Consider the following 25,671-nt stretch of genomic DNA (forward strand, 5'->3'; position numbering starts at 1 on the left):
CAGAAGGAAAGTGGTCATGACAGACATCTCCAAGATGGGTTTGGGGCCCTGTGTGACTGCAGAATAGCCTTCAGCTCATGGGCGACTCCCTTGATGAATTGGCACATCAACCATCTGATGGGATACGTTGGCACTTTGATATTTAGGGTAAATTCACCTTTAGTTTTCTCCCAAACTGTACAGTAAAAATATATGACAATAAGTACAGTAATAGTCAGGTTGACCCTGAATAAATATCAGTTGACAGAATGAGCAAACCTATCAAGAAAAGATTTTTATGAGTGTTTGAAAATAAGACATGATGTAAGTGCTAGAATGACTTTTGATGTTTGAAGGTGAGTTTGCCTTTAATTTTCTCCCAAACTCTACAGTAAAATGATATGCCAGAATGAGCAAACCTATTAGTGTTCGAATTTGGGCCATATGTGCTAGAATGCACTTTGATATTGGAGGTGAGTTTGCCTTTAAGTTTCTCCCATACTGTACAGTAAAATGATACAACAATGAGTACAGTAATATCTAGGGTGACCCTGAATAACAATCAATTGAAGGAATTAGCTAACCTATAAATAAAATATTTTTATGAGTGTTTGAATATAGGCTACAGTGCAAGTGCTTGGATGCACTTTGATATTATAGGTGAGTTTGACTTTAATTTTCTCCCAAACTGTACAGTAAAATTATACGAATATGAGTACAGTAATAGCTAGAGTAACCCTTAATAAATATCAGTTGACAGAATGAGCAAACCTTTAAAGGAAAGATTTTCATGAGTGTTGGAAAATGGGCCACGGTGCAAGGGCTTGAATGCACTTTTAGTGCATTCAAGTGGAGGTGGATAGTGGAGGTGAGTTTGACTTTAATTTTCTCCCAAACTGTACAGTAAAATTATATGAAAATAAGTACAGTAATAGCCAGGGTGAGCCTGAATAAATATCAGTTGACAGAATGAGCTAACCTATAAAGGGAAGATTTTTATGAGTGTTTGAAAATGAGCCACAGTGCAAGTGCTTGAATGCACTTTGATATTATAGGTGAGTTTGACTTTAATTTTCGCCTAAACTGTACAGTAAAAATATATGAAAATGAGCACAGTAATATCTAGGGTGACCCTGAATAAATATCAGTTGACAGAATGAGCTAATCTATAAAGAAAAGATTTTTATGAGTGTTTGAAAATGGACCAAGGTGCAAGTGCTAAAATGCATTTTGATATTGTGGGTGAGTTTGACTTTAATTTTCTCCCAAACTGTACAGTAAAATGGTATGAAAATAAGTACGGTAATAGCCAGCGTGTCCCTGAATAAATATCAGTTGACAGAATGAGCTAACCTATAAAGAAAATATTTTTATGAGTGTTTGAATATGGGCCACAGTGCAAGTGCTAAAATGCACTTTGATAGTGGGGGTGAGTTTGACTTTAATTTTCTCCCAAACTGTACAGTAAAATTATATGAAAAAGAGTACAGTAATAGCCAGGGTGACCCTGAATAAATATCAGTTGACAGAATGAGCTAACCTATAAAAAAAGATTTTTATGAGTGTTTGAAAATGGACCACGGTGGAAGTGATAAACTCACCCACAATATCAAAATTCATTTTAACATTAATTTTCTCCCAAACTGTAAAGTAAAATGATATGAAAATAAGTACAGTAATAGTCAGCGTGACCCTGAATAAATATCAGTTGACAGAATGAGCTAACCTATAAAGAAAAGATTTTTATGAGTGTTTGAAAATGGGCTACAGTGCAAGTGCTTGAATGCACTTTGATATTATGGGTGAGTTTGACTTTAATTTTCTCCCAAACTGTACAGTAAAATGATATGAAAAAGAGTACAGTAATAGCCAGGGTGACCTTGAAAAAATATCAGTTGACAGAATGAGCTAACCTATAAAAGAAAAGATTTTTATGAGTGTTTGAAAATGGGCCACAGTGCAAGTGCTAAAATGCACTTTGATAGTGGGGGTGAGTTTGACTTTAATTTTCTCCCAAACTGTACAGTAAAATGGTATGAAAATGAGTACAGTAATAGCCAGGGTGACCCAGAATAAATATCAGTTGACAGAATGAGCTAACCTATATAGAAAAGATTTTTATGAGTGTTTGAAAATGGGCCATGGTGCAAACTTAATGTACTTTGATATTGTGGGTGAGTTTAACATTAATTTTCTCCCAAACTGTACAGTAAAATGGTATGAAAATAAGTACAGTAATAGCCAGGGTGACCCTGAATAGATATCAGTTGACAGAATGAGCTAACCTATAAAGACAAGATTTTTATGAGTGTTTGAATATGGGCTACAGTGCAAGTGCTTGAATGCACTTTGATATTATAGGTGAGTTTGACTTTAATTTTCTCCCATACTGTACAGTAAAATGATACAAAAATAAGTACAGTAATAGCCAGAGCACTTAATAAATATCAGTTGACAGAATGAGCAAATATGTAAAGAAAAAGTTTTTATGAGTGTTTGAAAATGGATATTGTGGGTGAGTTTGACTTTAATTTTCTCGCAAACTGTACAGTAAAATTATATGAAAATTGGTACAGTAATAGCCAGGGTGACCCTGAATAAATATCAGTTGACAGAATGAGCTAGCCTATGAAGACACTTTTTACAATTTTTATTTTTGATGTATATATGTTTTATATATAAAAATAAAACAATTTACATTAAGCATGTATGATAATTAACATTAAAATTCAGAAATAATGTTTAAATATTTATTGTATATATAAAAACACTAAAATCAAAAAATTTAATTTAATAGTAAAATTAATGATCAATATTAATTAACATTACTATTAAGATCAATGTTAACATTAATAATGTAGAACAATAAAGGAATATTAAACATTACAACAAAAAATGTAATAAAATTAATAAATTATGTATAAAACTATTAGCATTAATTAATATGCATAATGTATAATAATTAATGTATAATATTTATAAAACATTAAAATCAATAATAAAAAAATAATTAAAAAAAATCAAATTAATAAATGATTCATAATAATTACCATTAATATTAACATTAACATATGAGCACATATAGAGACATAATAAGATGGGGAAAAAAGCAATATATAACTTATCTGATGTCTCTTTACGTTCTTGTCCTTTTTACGGTAACTGCAAGAGTATAAAGGAAACTGCCGTCTTTAAATGCATTTAGACCGTTTCCAGCACCCATACCGTAAGTGCAGGAATAGACGAGCGACCTAAAAAAAGTGCGGCTGGCTTGACCATGTATTTTCGACGCGCGGCCCACTTGACCGCAGTTGAAAAACACACCTTTTATTCTTAATGTCAATGTGTTATAAACAGAAAGCAAGCAGCGCTCCCATTAAAGATCTGTCATCACATCATTGAGCTCACGGAGAATATCTGATTTATCATGTTTACAACGTTGGTTATAGTTAGATAATTCATAAAATTGTGATTGAACATTAAAAAAAAGAAAAAATATTTTTGGATTCTGACCAAATTAAAAGGTAGGTAATAATAATACAAATAATAAAACATTTATTCTCTGAGTATAAATAGGTGCTATAAAAAGTGTTAAAAAGGTGCAATGGAGTATAAAAAGACTATAAAAAAGTGCAATGTTTTCGTCTTATGGGCAAACTCTTATCAGCCAGTGAACAACAGCCAGACCTTAAAAACTGCACTTTTAGTAAATAAACAGTAAAACTACAAATATTGTCTTAAGTAGGCCTAAATAAAAGTCTTACGATCCAAGTTAAAATTTGTGGCCCTTCGCGTTTCATTTGGTTAAAATGCGGCCCTCTTGGCCTCTGAACTTGAGTACCCCTGGTATACATAATGTGTATTTTGTATATAATATATTATGTGTAAATTTCAGTTAAGTAAAGTAAATTACAATATTTATTTATTTAAAATAGGCTAGTTATATCATAATCTTCACAACCCCATTGTTGCCTTTGTTTGATATTGCAGGGCGTTCCAAAATAGCGTTTATTGTTAGCGAAGTCCACTTCAACGGATAACCCATGCTCTGGAAGTAGGGAGCAGGGAACAAAGTAGGGACCCTGTCAATTGGAACACACCTCCAGTTTGTGTGATGTCTCGCACATGCTTAAGTGTCTGATTAGTATGGATCCTCTAAACTTTGGATGCTGATGGGGAAAAAATATGAGATGGGAGGAAAATAGGTCAATGCTTTTGCGTTCTCTCGCAAATGTTTTGCGTTCCCCCGAGAAACTTAGCAAACACAGTTCCTTTAGTGCTCCGTAGTATGGTGGCTAATTTAAATGTTGTTGTTTTTTTGTTTGTTTGTTTGTTTGTTTTTTAGACACTTTATGCATTTAAAATAAATATACATATTAGTATACACAGTATTAGGCTACTCTGCAGATTTTAGCAGATTAATTTTAAGATCCGTATCACTTCGTATGATATTTTGTTTCCTAATAATGAAATTCCAACGCTATCTCACGACCAATTCGTACTTATTCTACGAGGTGGCTATTTCGTATAAATTCATACGACCTCACTCGTGCGAATTCGTACGATTTGTCTAAACCCCAGTGACGGTTAGGTTTAGGGGCGGGGTTTGGGGTAGGTCATTCGTATGAATTCATACGAATTTGTCAACTCGTAAAATACATACGATTTAGCAAAAAACGTATGAATTAGTACGAGTGAGGTCGTATGAATTCATACGATTTAGCCACCTCGTAAAATACGTACGAATTGCCGTGAGATCGGGTTGGAAATTCATAAATTTTTGTTCAAAGCGCAGCTACATCATATAGGCTATAAAGGTTTACTTAATATCTCATGCTGACATACTGTCACGGAGACGAACCCCTAGCCAGCAGAGGGCTCCATCCCCAGAATACTGACAATCACGCATCCACTCAGCCACTTATACTGATCCTCACTACATTTCCCATAACCCCGTGCCTTGGACTCTGATTGCTTACCAGCTGCAGCTCGTTTAGACCGCTATTTAAGCGGCTCTTAGACACTGGTCTGACGCGAAGTCTTGATTATTGCCCCGGCTGTCATTTCTGAGCGTTTGTACCCTGTTTGATTACCTGTTGCTGTTTCTGTCTGCTTATCGTTTATTGACCCGTTGCTGCCTGCCTACCGACCTTCTGCCTGTTCTCTGGACTGTGTATCTTGCCTGTTGCCTCGATCCCTTGCCTGACCCTGACCACGATTCTGTCTGCTCTACATTGCTGTGTTTGCTGGTTCCGACCCCTGCCTGTATGACCACGACATCTCTTAATAAAGCTTGCAAAATGGATCCTATGTCGAGTGATGAACCATTACACATACCTGATAAAGAGAGGAATAAAAGAGGGGAATTCCCGGCATTTGTGGACTCCAGTGGAGTCAGTAGCGCAGGACATCCATAAATTTTCATAGATCGTGGATGTGGTGATGACGTTCCCGTCTTTGATACCCGCCAGTATCTATATGGCAAAGCAACCCAGATCATCACCCAAGCCAGAAAACCAAAGAAAAAAGCCAATGCCTCGACAACAGCATCCATAATGCCAATTTTTTAACCCCGGTAAATACGTAGTGTCTTCACAGTGTGGTTTTCAAACGATCAACAATCAAGCGCTCTCAATCCCGTTCATGGGCTGCATTGCGTGCGCACTACAAATGCATTAAGTTTCTCTGCGCACTTCGATGTATGTTACTTTTAGAAGCGTTTACCAAAGGATTAATGATGTTTAGAAATCTTTATAATCTAATATTTTTTCCTTCAGCAACCCTCTTCTGTTATGTAGGGTCTAGAGATCGAGAACAGGTGTAAGACTCCAGCTCAAAGAGAGCTGGCCACAATAACAAAGTTCAAAACCTAAGAAAGATTTGTTTCCACGTTGTATTCTTCTTTACATGTTGTTTAGGTGTTCGCTTTGAATGCATAAGTGCTATGATAATTGATTCTGATTTCATAAGAAAAATAACATAAGCCTACTATTTCTGAAGTGCATCAGTCATAACAAAATCATTATATATTGATATTATCAATATGTTTTATCATAATAGTGACCAGAATGAATTATACCTTCTAAAAAAACAATATTACTGTCAAGTGACTCAAGTGCAACAGCCTATACTGGGAACAGTTTTAAATATACATTTATTTGTAAAGCTAAACATTACAATACATTTATGTAGGCCTTACAACACAAGTGGGGCTTCAAAAGCTTGCCCTTTGATGTAGAGAACTGCAGTGATGATGTATTTTTGTAGGCCAAACAGGAAGTTACTATCACCCTGTTCCCTCGACAAAAACGGAGTAAGGTTTTTCCTTTGGCTTTTGGATTGTTGCAGAAAATAAGCTATTTGACCAACAAAAGTGATTTACACACTTTGGTAATCATGATAATCTTCAAAAATTAACAGAACTTCAATAAGTTTTGAAGCCTAATTGCCAGAAGTAAAAAGCAAAAACATAGGCTATAAGATACACCATGGTCAAATGACTTCAAAGTCACCAGCACAGAGCTTGTGACAACCTTTTCAGTCTTTATTTAAAAAACATATTTCCCTGAATGTTTGATTTAGAATAGTTTGCAAGAGTGTTCACAGCCTTATTAAACACAATGAGGCTGTGAAAGTGGACTAGTGTTGTCATGATCACCGTCTGTTCCTGTCAGTTCCCGGACTACATCTCCCATCATCCTCTCTGCCACTCACCTGCACACACTTAACACTAATCACTAATCACCACACCCAGCTGCTGCTCATTATCAGGACTATAAAGGACTTCCACTCACACCACCTCACCGCGAAGTATTGTTAACTGTTGTTGCAATTCCGAGCGTTCCCCTGTGTTTTCTGTCTGCCTGTTTTGCTGTTTTGCTGTTTCCGGTCCTGCTTGTTCCCTGTTTATTGACCCGTTGCTGCCTGTCCTGACCCCTGCTTTGTATACCGACCTGTGAGTGATATCTGCCAGTCCCGACCTCTGCCTGTACCTGGATTACGATTCTGTCTACCCTCTGCTGTACCTGCTTGCTCCTGATTGACCCTGCCTGTACGACCACGCTTACATTTAATAAAACGCTGCACTTGGATCCCCTGCCTGAGTCTCCAGTCACAACAGAATACTTCGCCACTACCAAGATCCAGCAGCTACCGTGAGTGTTCCTGTCTCAACAATTATGAATCCATCCGCCCAGTTGATCGGTCTCCGTCAAGGAGACAGATCCATTGAAGAATATGTTTTGGACTTTATTGAACTGGCTCCATTAACATGCTTTGATGAGTTATGTCTTATGACATTCTTTCGCGGGGGACTGTCTGAACCGCTCAGCTCTATTATGCCAATACATGAGCCAAATGGGACTTTAGAACAGTATATAGAGCTGGCGTTGCTACTGAGTGGATCTCCGTTTACTGTGGGTGTCGCGGAGGAACGCGATTCCTCGTCTGGGTGTGTGATGGCCGCCGCGCCAGATGACACTCACCAAATGGCGGCCGCAACAATGAGTCACGTCTCCGCTGATCGCCCAGAGCAACGTCACGCCTTCGCTGATCGCCCAGAGCAAAGTCACGTCGCCGCTGATCGCCCAGAGTCACGTCAGGTCTCTAGATCAGTCCGGGAGCGGAGAGGGTTGCGTTCCAGTGTGACCGATCCACCGTTGATTTCAGTCCGAGCAGCTGGCATCCCCAAGTCTCCGTCGGCCGCTTCGCTCTCAAGCCCGGTGGCCACTTCGCTCTCCACACTCAAGTCTCCGCCGGCCACTTCGCTCTCAAGCCCGGTGGCCGCTTCGCACTCAAGCCAGCCGGCCGCTTCGCACTCAAGCCCGCCGACCGCTTCGCTCTCAAGCCAGCCGGCCGCTTCGCTCTCAAGCCAGCCGGCCGCTTCGCTCTCAAACCTGCCGGTTTCAACGCTCTCAAGCTCTCCGGTTTCAACGCTCTCAAGCTCTCCGGTTTCAACGCTCTCAAGCTCTCCGGTTTCAACGCTCTCAAGCTCGCCGGTTTCAACGCTCTCAAGCTCGCCGGTTTCAACGCTCTCAAGCTCGCCGGTTGCTATGGACTCTTGTTCGCCGATTGCAGTGGACTTAAGCACCCTGGACGCGATGGACGAAATGGCTGCTTTGCCAGTGCCCACGGGCAAGATGGCCGCCCCTGCGGTGCTCAAGGATGCAGGGGTTGTTCCAGCCATTGAGTCCGCTCCAGCCAGTGAGTCCGCTCCAGCACAGCCTGCTCTCCTGGTCTGTCCTGTCTTGGCCCAGAGGGCTGTGCTCACTTTTTATGTCTTGGCTGTCCTACGTGCGTTGAGGAACTCGAGCTCTATTGCCATCCCGGAGCAGCCCGAGCCCGCTGCCGTCCCGGAGCAGCCCGAGCCCGCTGCCGTCTCGGAGCTGTCTGCTCTCCTTGATACGGCCATGGAGGCCGTCACCGAACTGCCCGCTCTCCTTGATAAGGCCACAGAGCAGCCTTGGTCGGCCCTGCCACCACCGCCTGGACCATTTGCTCTACCGCTGCCGCTCAGGCCATCTGCCCTGCTGGCGCCACCCGAGCTCCTTGCCCATGAACCCGCCAATGCCTCCCTTGATTTCCCCAAGAACTTTTTGGGGGGGGGCAGTATACCTAGGGGTGGGGAGCTTGTGGGTGGGGACCCTGTTCAACCATGGCCTTTAAGGGCCTCTGAACTACTATAGCCATTCATGGACTGTAGGCCACTAGGGCCATGTATGGACTCTGTCCTGCCGTGGCCGTCCAAGCCACCTGACCTGCCGTGGCTGTCCGAATCACCTGACCTGCCGTGGCCGCCCGAGCCACCTGACCTGCTGTGGCTGTCCGAACCACCTGACCTGCCGTGGTTGCCTGAACCACCCGACCTGCCGTGGCCGCCCAGGCCACCTAACCTGCCGTGGCCGCCCGAGCCACCTGACCCACCGTGGCTGCCTGAGTCCCTGGGGCTGCATTGGAGATCCCGTTCCCGGCTACTGTTAGATCTCCAATGCACCCACCCCCCCCCTCCCTAGCTGTTCCTTTAGGTCGCGAGGACGCGCCTTCCGGGAGGGGGGCGTGATGTCATGATCACCGTCTGTTCCTGTCAGTTCCCGGACTACATCTCCCATCATCCTCTCTGCCACTCACATGCACACACTTAACACTAATCACTAATCACCACACCCAGCTGCTGCTCATTATCAGGACTATAAAGGACTTCCACTCACACCACCTCACCGCGAAGTATTGTTAACTGTTGTTGCAATTCTGAGCGTTCCCCTGTGTTTTCTGTCTGCCTGTTTTGCTGTTTCCGGTCCTGCTTGTTCCCTGTTTATTGACCCGTTGCTGCCTGTCCTGACCCCTGCTTTGTATACCGACCTGTGAGTGATATCTGCCAGTCCCGACCTCTGCCTGTACCTGGATTACGATTCTGTCTACCCTCTGCTGTACCTGCTTGCTCCTGATTGACCCTGTCTGTACGACCACGCTTACATTTAATAAAACGCTGCACTTGGATCCCCTGCCTGAGTCTCCAGTCACAACAAGTGTGCAGATTTAGTGTTTGGTGTGATGACAATTAACATCCCCGACAACCTCTAGTCCCGTTTAGCCACTTGCTAGCAGCCTTCTTTTTCAAGAAATATATATATATAAAAAAAAAACATATATATGAACATAGAATAAAACAATACGCTTGTGTTAACCACAGACCTTATTTCAGGCATTTATCCAAAAACACACTCATAAAAATCATTCAACCACCTATCGGACCACACACAAGACCAAATTGATTTCTCTTTTGCATTTTATTTTTTTTGATAACTAAAAAGTGGCAATGATCTATCTACAAGATACAATAATAAATACAATATAGCTTGATCTCAGCCAGTGGATTATTTATTCAATGAACATATAATATCGCACTAAATTCTCAATATTAAAGCATTATGGGATAACATAACAGTATGGCCCTCTGTAATAAAAATTTTACTGGACTTAAATGGAACAACTACAATGTTCCTTATACTCAGAAGCTGAGAAGGAGTGCTACTACATAGAATGATCACAACGAGCTACCACAAGTCACATTTCCAGATGTGTTTTCATACATTATTTATAGTGTGAGCACTTACACATTCAAGCGGTTCAGAAATTATGAATCTGTAATATATACGTTATAAATATATAAATACCAATTATAAAGCCACATTTTGGTTAAATTGTTTATTTTCATTGATTTTTACTTTCACTTTTACCATTATTTTGTTTCCCAGCTGGTAAACTGAAAAATTGCACTTAATTTGAGATATGTTTTCCATGTTTTTACTGACTTTGGGTCGATGGAACTGGAAATGTTAAAATGATAAGGTTTTGGGAAAAATACGTCATCCCTGTAGCACTCTATTTAGTACAACAGCATTAGGACTTTCACTGTTTGTATCACTCAGCTTTAATGTTTGCTGTCGCAAACAGGCCTATGTGAAGACTGGATGCAACCAGATTCTTTTTTTCTTTTCTTTTTTCTTTTTTTGGAAAGTCAGTGCATCCTTTTTTCACAGATGAATGCAGAATTGTGTGGTTATATCCGCTAGCCTCTTTGGGTTCCACTTTATTTTTAAGGTGTCAGTGTTACAGTGTAATTATGCATTTAAGTAATAATAATTAACAATAGGTTACTTTCTCTAAAACATTGAGTGGAGCGATCCACCAATGGGAAGGGCATCCGTACCGAACCTCTGCAGAAGCATCCAATCCAGTAACCTATTGTTCTCTTTCATCATCTCGTGTTCGAGATCCACCTATGGGAGAGACATGGACAGCTCCCTGATTGCCCAATACACTCACAGTGAGGTTCCGTAAGCCAGAGAAGGACAGTCACCCCAAGGGTGCGTGCCTGACATGTCCCAAAATCATGCACCTGGCACACACATGACTGCTGTGCACCAGCAGGACATGAAACATGTATGAGGCCCACACATGTAAAAAAATTCAGCAACACATATGAAACACCCAGGCAGGAATGTAAATGCATGCTTGGTGACACGAATGTGCGTGGCTTGCCAAACCACTCACCCTCCATTCCTTTACTACAATGTGTAAATTGGAAGGAAGATAACAAGGAGCTATGCAGACCCCGCCCCTAAAATAGAATGTGCTACTGAAGTTTTGGTGACATCTAGTTGGTAATAACGCACAAACATATGAGGAGGGGCCCAGCTGGCAGCAGAGCAGATGTTCTGCAGCAACACTCCCCTGAACAAGGCCCAAGAAGCAGCAATGCCCATCATGAAATGAGCTCTGATGTTCCCTGGGGGCTGCACACCCATCGATTCATATGCTAAGTCAATAGCTTCCACAAGCCAATGTTAGCGGCATTGCTTAGATATGGGACTCCCCTTGTGAGGGGGCCCCCATGAAATAAAGATCTGGTAGCTCTTCTGGAAAGCACTGGTCCTGGTCATATACATCTTTAATGCACAAACCGGACACAGAGCATTCTGCCTCTGATCCTCGTTGGAGATAACAGATAACATTTGTGCTTTGGGCTACCTGGGTGCTATCAGAATGGCCCTTCTCTCTCACCTTGGCCAGTGTGGGAGTTATCAGACACAGGGGAGGAAAAGCATACAGCAGCACTTTGGGCCATGGGTGGGCCAGTGCGTCCACCCCAAGGGGCGCGTCCTCAACCTTTAGCGAGAAGAACATAGGACAATGGCTGTTTTCGCACGAGACCAGCCGGTTTGTTGGTAAACGGGAGGTTACCCACGAACATGCAGGATTGGGCTGGTCAGCCCAGCTGAGAGATGTTGCACCCCCACTGGCCACCAGTGGCACGTCATCATCTGAAAGGCCGAGCTCGACGCACTGGGTCGCGGCGACTTTGAGACAGTGCCAAAGGAGCTTTTTAGGCAATGTGAGGCAGTGGCTGCAGTTTTCCGGGTTCTCCAAAGCCTGTTCATCGTGCTTAAGGCCAAAGCAGACCAGGCAGAAGGAATGCGGATCCTTGGCGGTGATCAGCACACCACACGTGGCCAGGCAGGCCCACCCGGAGGGGGGTGTAATGTCTTTAGTCCTCTTTAGTTTCACTGTGTTTTGGTTTAGTTTTGTTCTGTTCTTGTTTGACTGTGTTCCCTGTCATTGGTATTTGCCTTCGTTACTGAGTTGGGGGGGGGGGGGCTGTTGAGTAGGGCTGGGCGATATCGCATGCGATGCAGACAGCAAGTGATTCCGTGCCGGATCCGTTTTCAAACCGGCAAATCCGCGTTACAGTCACCTCCGTTTCACTGCTCTAAAACGGATCCAGCCCGGTCCCGGTTTCCGTGGGCGGGAACAACAGTCGCAACGCAGTTTCGGCCCGTATCCGCAGAAACGAGCGCGCAAATTTTTTTCTGGAGTTTAGAAGAGTAGGCAGACACAGACGGTGCTCGGTCGGTATCCTACTTCAAAAACATCACCAAAGTAAGTCAAACTGTTCAATTAATTAATTAATTTCTTATTAATTATATTGTGTACCCGTTGGCTTAAAGTTTAAACTTAAGGTTTGGAGTTTTTATTGCTTATTAGATCGGTATTGAATCGTAATGTTAGTTAACTCTTATGTTAGCAGAGGGCACGCTAACACGCAGACGATCCAGAGGATTATAATTATATAACTGACGCATTTTAACTGCTTTAATTTTCACTGTTAAAGTTTTAACTGCGCGGTAATGCTAGTGATAAGCTAGTGTTAACTTAAGTTAGCTAAGGCCTACCGCAGACCCGTACTTTACAACAAGGGTTCATTTCTTAGTTTATAACATGAACTATAACATTACATAGTTATTTGTTAATGTTAGCTAATAAAATACAGTTGTCCATTGTTCATGTTACTTCACAGTGCATTAACTAATGTTAACAAATACAACATTAGAATTTAATGTATTTGTAAATGTTGAAATTAACATTAACAATGATTATAATTATAAAATACATAATTTATTATAATAAATGATGTAGAAGTGGTTCATTCTTAGTTCATGTCAACTAATGCTAACTAATGATATAGTCTCTTCTCACCAAGGCTGCATTTATTTAATAAAACATACAGTAAAAACAGTAATATTGTGCAATATTATTAACCTGCATTCTATAGTAAAATATAATTTATTCCTGTGATCAAAGCTGAATTTTCATCATCATTATTCCAGTCTTCAGTGTCACATGATCCTTCAGAAATCAGTCTAATATGCTGATTTGATGCTTAAGAAACATGATTATTATCAGTATTCAAAACAGTTGTGTTGCTTTATATTTTTGTGGAAACAATTATATCAAACATATATTCAAACATTTGTGGTAAGATTAAAAAAGAGAAATTAACACTTCATCAAGGATACTTTAAATCGATCAAAAGTGACAGTCAACCCTAAATGACATTTATAACAAAAAAAAATTCTATTTAGTACATTTAGTAATAAACTTAATTCAATAAATGCAAATAAATTAATTAACATTTTCTAATCATCAAAGAATTCTGAAAAAAGTATCACCATTTCCACAAAAATATTAAGCAGCACAACCATTTTCAACATTGATAATAATTAGGAATTTTGCATGAGCACCAAATCAGCATATTAAATGATTCTGCTAAATTTAAATTATTTAAATTCTTTATATACCTTTTTATCCTTTAACTGATTTCAATCAAGATTCAGGAGCTTATTAGTCTGGAGGTTGGAGATGTTTACTGCACATATATATATATTTTTCTCAACAGGAGCTGTAAGGAATAACCAGTCCTCTACCAGTGCAGAAGATTCTTGCCTTTGACTGTGGCGGTGGCCAGAAGGAACGGGCCAAAGCCAAAGAGGCCTTAACTGAGGTAAATTTCAGATAGAACCAGCATAGTGGCGGGTTGTGTTTCATCACCATACCATTACAATAAGCAATAGTAGCTGACTTCATAAAGAAAAAAGGGGCAGTTGAGTTTGTATTGTCACATGTTAGTGTATGCCAAGCCCGGTTGCAGCACATTTATTTATATAATACTGAATTACCTCTACATTTAGAGATTATTTTCTGTGGACTGGGCTTGTCTTATCTTTTTAGAAAACATTATACAGAAAGCATTATATTAATATTTTGAAGACACTTCATATTTAGTTCAAATTGTACATGAGAAAAGCATAAGGAGAAATTTACAGATTTTTTACTTGGATACAACGGTGAAAATGTATAAGAGAACAGACTTTTATCACAAATGATACGTACATGAGTGAATTTTTTTTATTCTGGTAATTTTAAAGGATTAGTTCACTTTAAAATCAAATTTTCCTGATAATTTACTCACCCCCATGTCATCCAAGATGTTCATGTCTTTCTTTCTTCAGTTGAAAAGAAATTATGGTTTTTGAGTAAAACATTCCAGGATTTTTCTCCTTATAGTGGACTTCAGTGGTTCCAGACAGACTGTATCTTATCCTACGCCTTCCCTATTCAACTTACAGAAAAAAAAAAACAGAATTGGCGCTGCGTTCGTTCCGTAAGTAGAATAGGGAAGGTGTAGGACATACAGCGCAAGCTTTTTAAAGAATAAGGAAAGCGGAAGCACGTACAAGATGATCATTTGTGTTTATAAAGCATATACAGTTGTATTTTTTTATTTTTTTTTAGAAAATGACCGATGGTTTCTCTAGATAAGACCTTTATTCCTCGTCTGGTATGGTTTAAAGCTCTTTGAAGCTGCACTGAAACTGTAATTTTGACCTTCAACTGTTTGGAGGCCATTGAAGTCCACTATAAGGAGAAAAATCCTGGAATGATTTTCTCAAAAACCTTTTCGACTGAAGAAAGAAAGACATCTTGGATGACATGGGGGTGAGTAAATTATCAGGAAAATTTTATTTGAAAGTGGACTAATCCTTTAATTTGCAGCAGTTGTTTAAAGTTGGTGTAAATGTAATTTCATGTAATTTGTTTTGTGGTTCACACTTAATGATCACATTTTAATCGGATTTGCGCAAAAAACGGATTTGGACTGACAGTCTGAATGAGGCTTACATCTCCACCAATTGTGGAGTCAGAATTGACTACACAAAGCAATAGTAGAGGCTCATATTAGATGAGCCTCACAACTGTCAGATTCTTGATTTACTGGGACAATTACATGAATATCTAACAGCTTTCTTCTTTTTTTTTCTGCAGATGCCTCATGGGAATTAAATGGCACATATGAAGTGGTTTGTAATACCATGGTTTTCCGACCTGTCCTGATTGGTTCTTGATATGTTTATGGTTCATTATATGAAATTATTTTTTGTATGCTTTTTTTCCCCCATTTCTTCTATTTTTTCTTCTTTAAATATACATTAAGAAAACTCGTGAGATTGTTTTAACTGTTCATGTATCAATGTTTTAAAGGATAGTTCACCGGAAAATGAAAATTTGCTGTTAATTTACTCACCCTCAAGCCATCCATGATGTAGGTGACATTTTTTCTTCAGTTTACACAAAAGTTTTTTAACATGGCCCTTGGTGATTCGTATAATACAAGTCAATGGCTACTGTCACTTTGAGTGTCATAAAAACATATTACAGGCCAAACAAAGTTAATACCTGTGACTGATGCTGACGTTACATTGAGGTCTTATGAATCATCCAGAGCCACAGGTATTCTTTTTGTTTTGTCTGTATATGTTTTTTTGAGTTTCAAACTGACTGTAGCCATTGACTTTTATATTATACAAATCACCAAGGACCACATTTTCAGCTAAAAATCTTCTTTACTGATAGTAAATTAATGGCAAATTTTCATTTTTGGGTGAATGATCCCTTTAAGCTTAGTGAATATGATGTAACTAGAGACTTAAATGATTAGTTCACTTTCAAATGAAAATTTCCCCAAGCTTTACTCACCCTCAAGCTTAATACTTTAATATATCTCCGATTGTGTTCATCAGAAAGTCATATACACCTAGAATGGCTTGAGGGTGAGTAAAGCTTGGGGTAATTTTCATTGAAAGTGAACTAATCCTTTGAAGGGATATTTCACCCAAAAATGAAAATTGTCATTAATTACTCATCTAATTTTGTTCCAAACTCGTAATACTTTTTCATCTTTGGAACTAAAATGAAGATCTTTTTGATGAAATCTGAAAGATTTCTGTCTCTCTGTTGACAGCTACACAATAACTCTTCTACACTTCTATGAACTTCAACTACAAAGTTCATAAAGAGATCGCCAAACTAATCCATATAAATTGAGTGGTTTAATCCAAACTGTCTTGAATTTGGATTAAACGATCATTTTATATGATGAACAAACCTCTTGCACAAGAATGAACCTTATAGCTTCCCTTTACCACAACTGACTTGTGAGTTGATAAATGCTTATATGTGAAGAAAATCCTAAATTCAATCCATTCATCATATAAAGGGCTTGTGTCTCTTCAGAAAATTTTGGACTAAAGCGCTCGATTTATATGGATTAGTTTTACTATCTCTTTATGAACTTTTTAAGCATCAGAGTGGTAGTTGCATAGCTGTCAACAGGAACAGAAAGCTCTTGTATTTTATCAGAAAGATCTTCATTTGTGTCCCGAAGATGAAAAGTCTTATGGTTGTAGAACAAAATGAAGGTGAGTAAATAATGACATTGTTTTATTTTGGGGTGAACTAACACTTTAATGGCAAGTAGAGACACTTAAGTGTTTTATATAAACTTTGAGTACTTGTGCAAAAATGATCAAAAGAAAAAGATCCACTGTTTTGTGTATTTGTTTTAATATGCCAAATAAATAGAAGATGGATTAAAAGATAAAGCCCTTGATTATGTCAAATTTACTCTGTCCAATTGTATTTTGAATTGTACATTAATTGTACATCAGTACATTAATTGTCTATAAATCTAAATCAGTACTTTAAACTTTGTATTGCCTAAGTATTTCATGTTAAAACTTAACAGAAAAAATATCAGACAATAAAATACTTAATCACGTATATGAGAAGATTCTTGAAATTCTAGATATGTATACTATTTAGAGGGGTGAAGGAGGGGGTACTGTATACAAAATGAGATGGCCCTGATCCGGCACAGTTCTGGACCAGATCCAGAACAGAGATGGACCAGATCTGGCCCACATTTGGCCCAAATCGGCATAAAGGAATCCACATCTGGTCCGGAGCTGGCCCAGTGCTGGTCCAGATGAGGAAAAACGGATCCGTGCCGGTATTGGCCCGTTGTGCCAAAAGACACCGGCCCGAGTCCGTTTTACGGATTTGGGCCAGAACTTAAGAAGTATCTGGGCCAGATCTGGGCCAGATGATTTTTGCTATCTGTCATGCGCATTTCGTCAGTAAAGCCGGTTCCCTGATTACCGTTAAATCGCTATCACCTGCTTTCAAATGGTGCGGCATTTAATAGACAGAGCCGTAGATCACTGACAAGCCACGCAATATCGCATTCATTATCGAAGGCAATTCATCTGCGATATGAACGCGATATTGCATGGCAGAGAGTTCTGTCTATTAAATGCCACTCCATTTGAAAGCAGGTGAAGGCGATTTCGCGGTAATCAGGGAACCGGCTTTACTGACGAAATGCGCGTGACAATCGCATGCGATATATCGCCCAGCCCTGCTGATGAGGGGTTGTGGTTTTTTTCTTATAATATAAAACATAAAATATATTTTTAATGTGAAAAGTGATAATATATTTATTTATAATGAAGTGATAATGTATTTATAACTATCTACCAATTTTCACGACAGTCCAGGCAATGGTATATAACAAAGAGAGATAAACTACTATTATTCTTTTAAATGGCTCTTTACTGTAAATAAAAAAGGCAACCATGGCAAAAAACAGGTAATATAAGCTATATTTAAGCTAAATAAGGACTATTGTCTTTTATAGCTGCTTTACAGCACACACAATCTCCATAGTTGATTTTCCGTAATTGATTCTGCTATTTTCCTTTTTATAACTGTGAAGCTGCTTTGACACAATCTGTATAAAAAGCACTATACAAATAAAAATGACTTGACTTGACATAAGGCACTTGAAGACCCGCAAAAAGCATATGACCTTTAAAATACATTGAAATGTCTCAATAAACAGTATCAAATAATCAGTTGGCTTCCAAACTAATTGGAGTGTCTCACTGTTAGATTCAGTAGTGGCACAGGAATAATAATTTCATAATGTCTCAGAAAGCAGTGATACAGGAGCAATCAGTAACTTAAAAAGGACCGGTTTAATTTATTTAATTATTTTATCTTCAGTTAAAAGTGAAAACGTCACAATTCCAGCCTTTTTGAGCAATGGTGCTAACCTTCCCTTTCCGCCATCTGGTGGTGATTTCGCAAATGAATTTTACATAATTGAAAGAAGTTCAAGCACAAATTTTACTTATTTTACTTATAACATTTTTTTTTGGTCACAACATAATTAGTTTTGATGCCATGAGTGAGTTTTGTGACTTTGCAATAATTCTAAAATGCTAAAAACAGTTACTTTTTAACATAAAAAAGAGAAAAGAATCACATGTATATTTTAATTGTAACTTCTTAATCAGTAAAGAGTAATAACTATTACTCTACTATTACTAAATAATAGTAATAATAGCAATAGCAGTAGTATACTATTATCAGTATAACAGTTATTTATACAGTTATCATGGATGCAATTTACCTGGTAAAGCAAGCATGGACTGGAAATCCCAACAATTGAAAGTACCAGTGGAGTCATCTGCACAGGACATCCAGAGGTTCTCAAAGATGTTGGATGTGACAATGACACTACCGTCATCTGAAGACACTTTCCAGTAGTGACTATGTAATGATAATACAGCAGATCCACACCCCAAAAATCCCAAGATAAGTGCAATAATTTGCAATATGTCTTTCATATCTCTGGATCTGTTCTGGGTGGCTGGAGATTAGTCTATGTTCTGTTGTGCATTCCAAGTAATATAGTCTGCTTGTCTTGCCGTGTTACCTGTTAAACATTGTCTTACATAAATGCAGAGTTTTGACAAAGGCAGACAGGTACAAAAGGGAACCACCAACCCAAATGAACCCAATGAATCGCTCACGTTTTTATACAGCACCATGGAATTTCATAATACTACTGCTAGATAGTGATAAATAACGTATGTATTCAGTGATATGTTGCACCAATAAATCGAACTGAACCTTGTAATGCCTTTTATGATTTTATTGTACAACAATGTTTGACTAAGCCTTTTAATTTGACAATGCCTTATAGCTTTTCATGAACTGGTTTAATGAAATGTGAAAAATATAACCACACTCCTAAGAATTAAAGTTCCATTTAGTATCAGATATTTAGAAAAAATAATGACAGAGTTAGCAATTATAAGAGTTAGCTATATTTAAGAATGTACTTATTAAAAAGTGTATTTGGATCAATACATGTACAAAATGTTTATATTTGCCATAGTATTAACGGATAGCTCAAGATATTTATAGATAGTTTTATCTTTTATACTGTTTATATTGGAGGGATTGAATTAATAGATACAACATTCAGTTATATTGTATTGTTTATTTTGTGTATTTTGAATTAGTAATGTAAGCACTAAATCTTTACTAAGTTTTGATAAAGATAGTAAAAGATAGATGTTATTTAAGTTATTTTTAGATTTCAAAAAGTAATAAAATTAATATGCCATACATAAATCCAAATGTTTCTATTTAATTTGTAACATTCTAATTTCAGGTATTTCGTGAAAATCTGAACGTGAAAATTTCAGATATTTACTTAAAAATAAAAAAATGAAAAACATTACTATAAATTTGCGATATTGATAACTGTGGAAATGTGTCATCAGTCTGTAAAAAAAGGGTCAATTGGTTCAAAGTACTACTTGACATACCATAAACAGTGTATTTTTCCCAACACCCCATTCCCCCAACCCCTATTTGGCTGATGAGGACTTAGCATTTTTTTCCCTAATATATAAAATCCATAAACAATGCTTGATTTTGTTCAGGGTTGACTATTTGATGTTATTGTATAAATAGTTCTGCTCTGTTGGCACATCCAGCTGAATATGCTATGATATTAAGATATATCAAGGAATCTTTGATGACTTATTATCTGACTGATAATTACACACCACCTCGACTATCATATTGTTTTTAAACACGGCTATAGGCATTTGAAGTATTCAGGCGTCCACTTAATAAATAACTAACTAGATAACTGGATAACACCCTGACAATGTGATCTTTTACTTTAACCATAAAAAGGGCAAGACCATAAAGAGACATCAGAAAATTAATTTATTGCTATTTTCCATCTTCTTAGGACACAAATTATACAATTCCATGATTTTTTTTAAAAACATAACTTTTATTTTTGATTTTAATGTTTGTATCACCCATGTCACGTTGCCTGTTTGGGGTTATAAATCCATTGAAAACAGTATACTTGTTTGTCAATGCATGTTACAACATTTTAGCCACATTTTTAGAACCATTTATTCTCTCATAACGTAAACTAAACATTCTTTGTAAAATTCTGTTGAACAATAATGAACTATTTATGAATTGTATAATGCTCTATAATATTTAATATGCAAATTTCTAGGCCCTATAAATTATTAATATGACCAAAACTTTGCTGAAAAAACTGTTGTACACAATCTATTTCATGTCTTCTGCCCTCTGGTTGATAATTCATACTTTTTTTATTATGTAAAGTCTTTTTTGCTCAGAAATCTTTAATGATTTTTATAAAGTTAGTTACAATAAGATAAACATTTATTGTACTGAAGCAACTTGGGTTTACCTGATTATTCATACACCATTTTTTAATGTTAAAAAAAATAAAAATTCTTTTGACATTTTTTTTAATGTAAATGTCAAATATGACACAACAGACGTTTGTCACAGATCCCTTGTTTCCTGGACTTAATTTCCCATGATCCTCCTGTTCTCCACACCTGCACTCACTTCCCTCGTCATCTCCCCATCATCACGGATCACCTGCACCTGGACTTGATCATCAGCACTCCCTTTATATTGCACTCACTCCCCTTTATATTGCACTCACTCCCTTCACTCATTGTCTGTTCTCTGTTGTGTTAAGGTGTATGTCTGGCGTTCCTTGCCTTTGTTTATTAAAGAGCATCTATTATTGTGGAAATCCGTATCTGCCTCATCTCTCTACCAGCTACCCGTAACAGAAGAACGGACCTTAAAAATCGACAGGATATCCACCAAAAGCATGGATGCTTTCATCATCTCCCTGGCTCCAGCTTCTCCCATGCCTCCCACTTCCATGACGGCTGGCGATCGTCTCATCGGGCTCTTGCAGGTTGGTCGTTCGCTGGAGAGGTATGTGGAGGAGTTCGTTGAGCTCGCTTTTTTGACTGACTGGCCAGACGCTAATTTGATCGCCCTGTTTCTGGATGGACTGGACGACAACACTATCCATTTTGATGAACCTGATTATCGTTTCTCCTTAAGCGGAACTATCAATTTAATTTTGTTTAAATGGCTTCAAATTCCTAGTTGAAGAGGTTCAGGATGAGTGTTTGTTTCGTCCAGTCCGTCCAGAGACACAGTTGGCCGGGCCAGTTAGTCAGCCTCCGTCTTCCTCCGCATACCCCTACAGTGAACTCCCTGCCTGTCCCACGCTGGACCCACACTCCTCCGCTGGGTCCAAAAAGCGGAGGAGGAGGAAAAAAGCTGCCCCCGTCTGTCACGAACCTGCCGCTCCAGCCCTCACCAAGGAGGCTCCAGCCACACACAGGCTGCCATGTGATGCGGCCTGGTTAATTGACTTTTGGTCCGAGCCAGTATCTCCAGTCCCTGCCGCCGAGCCCTCAGCTCCAGCCTGTCACGAGCCCGCTCCAACTATAAACTTTGTTATAAAAATCTCCCCGCTGGTCTCCAGCCCTAAGACTGTTTTTCCCTCCCTGCCTCCCTCTCCCACCTCCTCCCATTTGTCTCCACATGTCACCTCCACTTCAAGCCCCTTCGTCCAGTACTCCACCTCGGCCCTCTGTCCCATTACCTCCACCTTGGCTCCAACCTCCCTCATCTCCACCATGGCCCATCAGTCCACCAGCTTCACCAGTCTCCACCCTGCCTCCGGTCACACATTGGTCCCTCGTCAGCCTGCCCTCACCTCTGGACTGCACTCCTCCGTCTTCGCTCCGTCCCTCCGTCCCTCAGTCTCAGTTGGCCTCCTCACTCCCTCCTGTGTTCCCTTTTGTTGTGTCGTCTGGGTTCTACTGCGGCCTTCTGGAGCCCTGTCTGTGCTTCAGTCGGCGGAGCCACTGGTTCCGCCATCTCCCGCCGGTACTTCAGCGGCACCTGGGCTCGACTGCTTTAGGGCTTCGTCAAAAGCTCCTGACCCACCATGGCTGCCCTCGGCCCCTGACCCGCCATGGTTCTTGGACCCGCCCTGGAGTGGTCTCTGTTGTGTTAAGGTGTATGTCTGGCGTTCCTTGCCTTTGTTTATTAAAGAGCATCTATTATTGTGGAAATCCATATCTGCCTGCTCTCTCTACCAGCTACCCGTAACACTTTTGAGGAACATTTATTTTTCCGTCTCCCTATTGATTTGCGATGAAATGCCATAAAAGCTCACTGTAAAACTTTACTATAAACACAGTTAATTTCTAACAATATTCCTGTATTTTCATAAAACGGTAACATGCTGTATATTTTACAGAATGTCTGTAAATGTACAGTATTCTGTTTTCAGCTAGTTTTACTCGTAATACAGTATCAATACCATAGAGGCACTGCATTATGGGATTTTTATATATATATATTTTTTTTGTCCCACGCTCATTTCAAATTTCTAGGCCAGGCATACATTTTAGCTTCTTTCCCAATGCTTTTAGTGTTTTACGTCGACTCTCGCTTTTGAAGCATCAGTTTGCCTGAGAGAAGACTGATTATTCGGCTGAGAATACGATAGTCTTTTCTGAATTTTTTTTTCGTTCGTGTATCTACTTTGTCATCTACTTGAAATGTGAAACTTTTGAAATTTTTTAAAGCATATGTTCATATATTCTTACAACCTGATTTTTAAATTTTTTTTTCTTTTTTTTTTCTTCTTGTTTCAGGCTGAATCATCTGATGAAGCTCCATTGTTTACGTACGAGTTGTGCTTATTTTCACGTGTATCAGGTTTATGACAAATAATTGTAATTTACTTTTGTGTTTCCTGATCCCAATGTTCCATATATGTATTTTTAGATTTGAAAGTATGGTTTATTTTGATATTTGGATGAGAAGCAGTGCTGGTCTTAGACTGGTTAGTGTTAGAGTTAGTCAGGTTACTTAGTCTCAGAACCAGCTGACTGAGGGGGCCTTTTTTCGGGGTTCAGTTCTTGGGTTTGTAATGCTTTAAAATGCAGCGATTCTGTGAGACATGATTTTAGATGCATCCAGAATTTGAGGGATCTTTTTTTTCATATTAATAATCAATCGAAATCGGCCTAATTCTGCTCTATATGCATTATTGGGTGTTCTTCTTTGTGGTTTTAGAATCATTTTGCAGAATTCTGTGCGTAGGGCTTCTGTTGGATGTCTGTCCCATCTAGTGTAGCTCTGATCACTGAGTGGACCTAAAACCTCACTTCCATACAGCACAATGGGCTGAATCACACTATCAAAGATTTTACACCAGATTGGAATAGGTAATTCAATGTTTTGGAATTTTTTCTTGATGGCGTATAGAGCTCTTAGAGCTTTAACTTTATCTCTCTCTCTTTGCTTTTCAGCTTTTAGGCTCTTTCACATATACCCTAAACATGGCTCTAGAACCAGGAAGGGGGAAAAATGACCTTATGTAAAATATGGTTTTGTTAATGCAAGTATTGCCCCTAATTTCACTTGTGATGTAATCAGGTTTATGGCAAAGAATGGACTACTTGCACTGAGGCTTGTAACACACTTATGCAGTGCTTTTCACACATAGACTTTACCTGGGCGGGTCGTTTCTTCATTAGGGCAATCGGGTGACGCACCACCAAAGTGAGAAAGGGATGGATTTTTTCAATCACAATCAATCACAGAGTTATGCTAGCTGTCACTGCTAGGCTGTTTGTTCTGCCTCTGGATATAGGCTATAGTCCAATCAGCGTCCTGTCACTGTCTTCGGAGTACCACCTCTTTTTGGGCAATTTCACTCTGGCCGACAATTGCCCTGAGTGCTCTCATAGACTTCCATTCAAAAAACTTTTTTCAAACTGCTGCCAGGCACTGCAATGCAATCTCTATGGATTCCGGGAGGGCTAGCACTAACTTGCCTTCGTCATCATACATAACCTTAACTTGTGCAGCGATTGGTGGGAACGTCTCTATTTATAATCTTTAAGCTAAAGTGACATCCAGTCATTTCCTCAGTGCATAACTTACATTTCACAGACATTTCTCCATCTGTAAATGTTAGAAAGTTGAGAAAATATTTCCATTTTGCTGTCCAGTAGACAGGAGTGGAAGCACAAACTTCCGTGAACAAGCACCGCCGTGTGCATGCGCACCAAACAGATGGAGCGCAATAATTCTGACTAAAATATACATTTAGCTAAAATATTTGTTATTTGTTTTTGAGAACATAAATGTGCCATATGTAGAATTTCGAACGTACAACTAAGTGTATTTTTATTATAGCAGTAACTGTAAAGTAACTACTGTAGGGTAATCAAATAAAAATTTGTCTGTGCTTTTGTTTTTTTGTTTGTTTCATTTTTAGTTTAGTGAATTTAAACTTCTGCTTTAAAAAACATTTTGTTTTTAGATTGTAGTTTTACAATGTTAGAATGTAGGCCTAATGTAATGTGACCCCCTTTTTTGCACATAATATAACAGACTACACGGTTACATTCATGTTTGTTTTCATAGCCTTCATTATGAACATTGTTTGTAGGAAAATATTGGGCAGGTGAAATAAAATTTAACTAAATGGATTTGGATTTTTGGTTGAGATTGTTATTGTTATGACCAGGGACGGTGCATACTGAACACGCTGTGATCGATTGCTTGGAGATCGCGTGTTTCTCCGTTCGAGAGCGCATTTCCTGTTCACATCTGCGACAAAGCAGTTGATTATTTACAAACAAAAACTCACAGAAACGTGAAAACAATCTCATTTGAAAGAAAATATCCTAAGCTAAAAGATGATATATTGTGACTGATTGAAGCAGCCCTTATCAAAAGTGCGGGGGTTGCTTTCTGTCTTTTCAAAACTGCAGGGGTCCTGACCCCCCTGTCCCCCGTGCCAACGGCGTGCCTGGGAGCTGCACTTGGATGCCCGAGAGGCGTTTCAAAGATGGCTTGTCTTAAAGCAAAGAATATACACTCGGGTTCTATCCACCTGTTTCCGCGGGGCGCTACTGTAAAAAAGAATGTGGGTACAACTTCCGGTGAGGCAGCGGAAGTAGCATACCAATGGTGTTTTGTGTGTTAATTAGCGAAGAGGCTAAGTGTTTTTCGGATCATTGTTTAAAGTTGCAAATCTTTATGAGAGATATCGTTACGGCGCTCAGGGACAACATTTCAGTTTAGTACATTTATTAGTTAATAATATCACAATACAATAAACAGTTTTCGTGCCCTTAATTGCCCTTTACTTTACTGACCTTCCACATAAGTGCTGCTGCATGACTACAAGAGCATCCTGACCCTGCAATACACGAACAACCTGCTGTCTGTTCTTCACCTGTCACTGATACACCAAAGCCATAT

General features: G+C 39.1%; 1 protein-coding gene across 1 annotated transcript in view; it reads right to left on the reverse strand.

The window, feature by feature from the left end:
* Positions 1-18,845, reverse strand: part of cldn15b (claudin 15b) — a 98,717-nt gene extending 79,872 nt beyond the window's left edge. Inside the window, exon 1 of the mRNA XM_067407525.1 lies at positions 18,629-18,845. Within this exon, the coding sequence (XP_067263626.1) occupies positions 18,629-18,845 (217 nt within the window). The remainder of the gene's footprint in view (positions 1-18,628) is intronic.
* Positions 18,846-25,671: the final 6,826 nt, after the last annotated feature.

This window comes from Chanodichthys erythropterus, chromosome 13 (assembly GCF_024489055.1).
Source record: "Chanodichthys erythropterus isolate Z2021 chromosome 13, ASM2448905v1, whole genome shotgun sequence".
In the NCBI taxonomy this organism is placed as follows: domain Eukaryota; kingdom Metazoa; phylum Chordata; class Actinopteri; order Cypriniformes; family Xenocyprididae; genus Chanodichthys; species Chanodichthys erythropterus.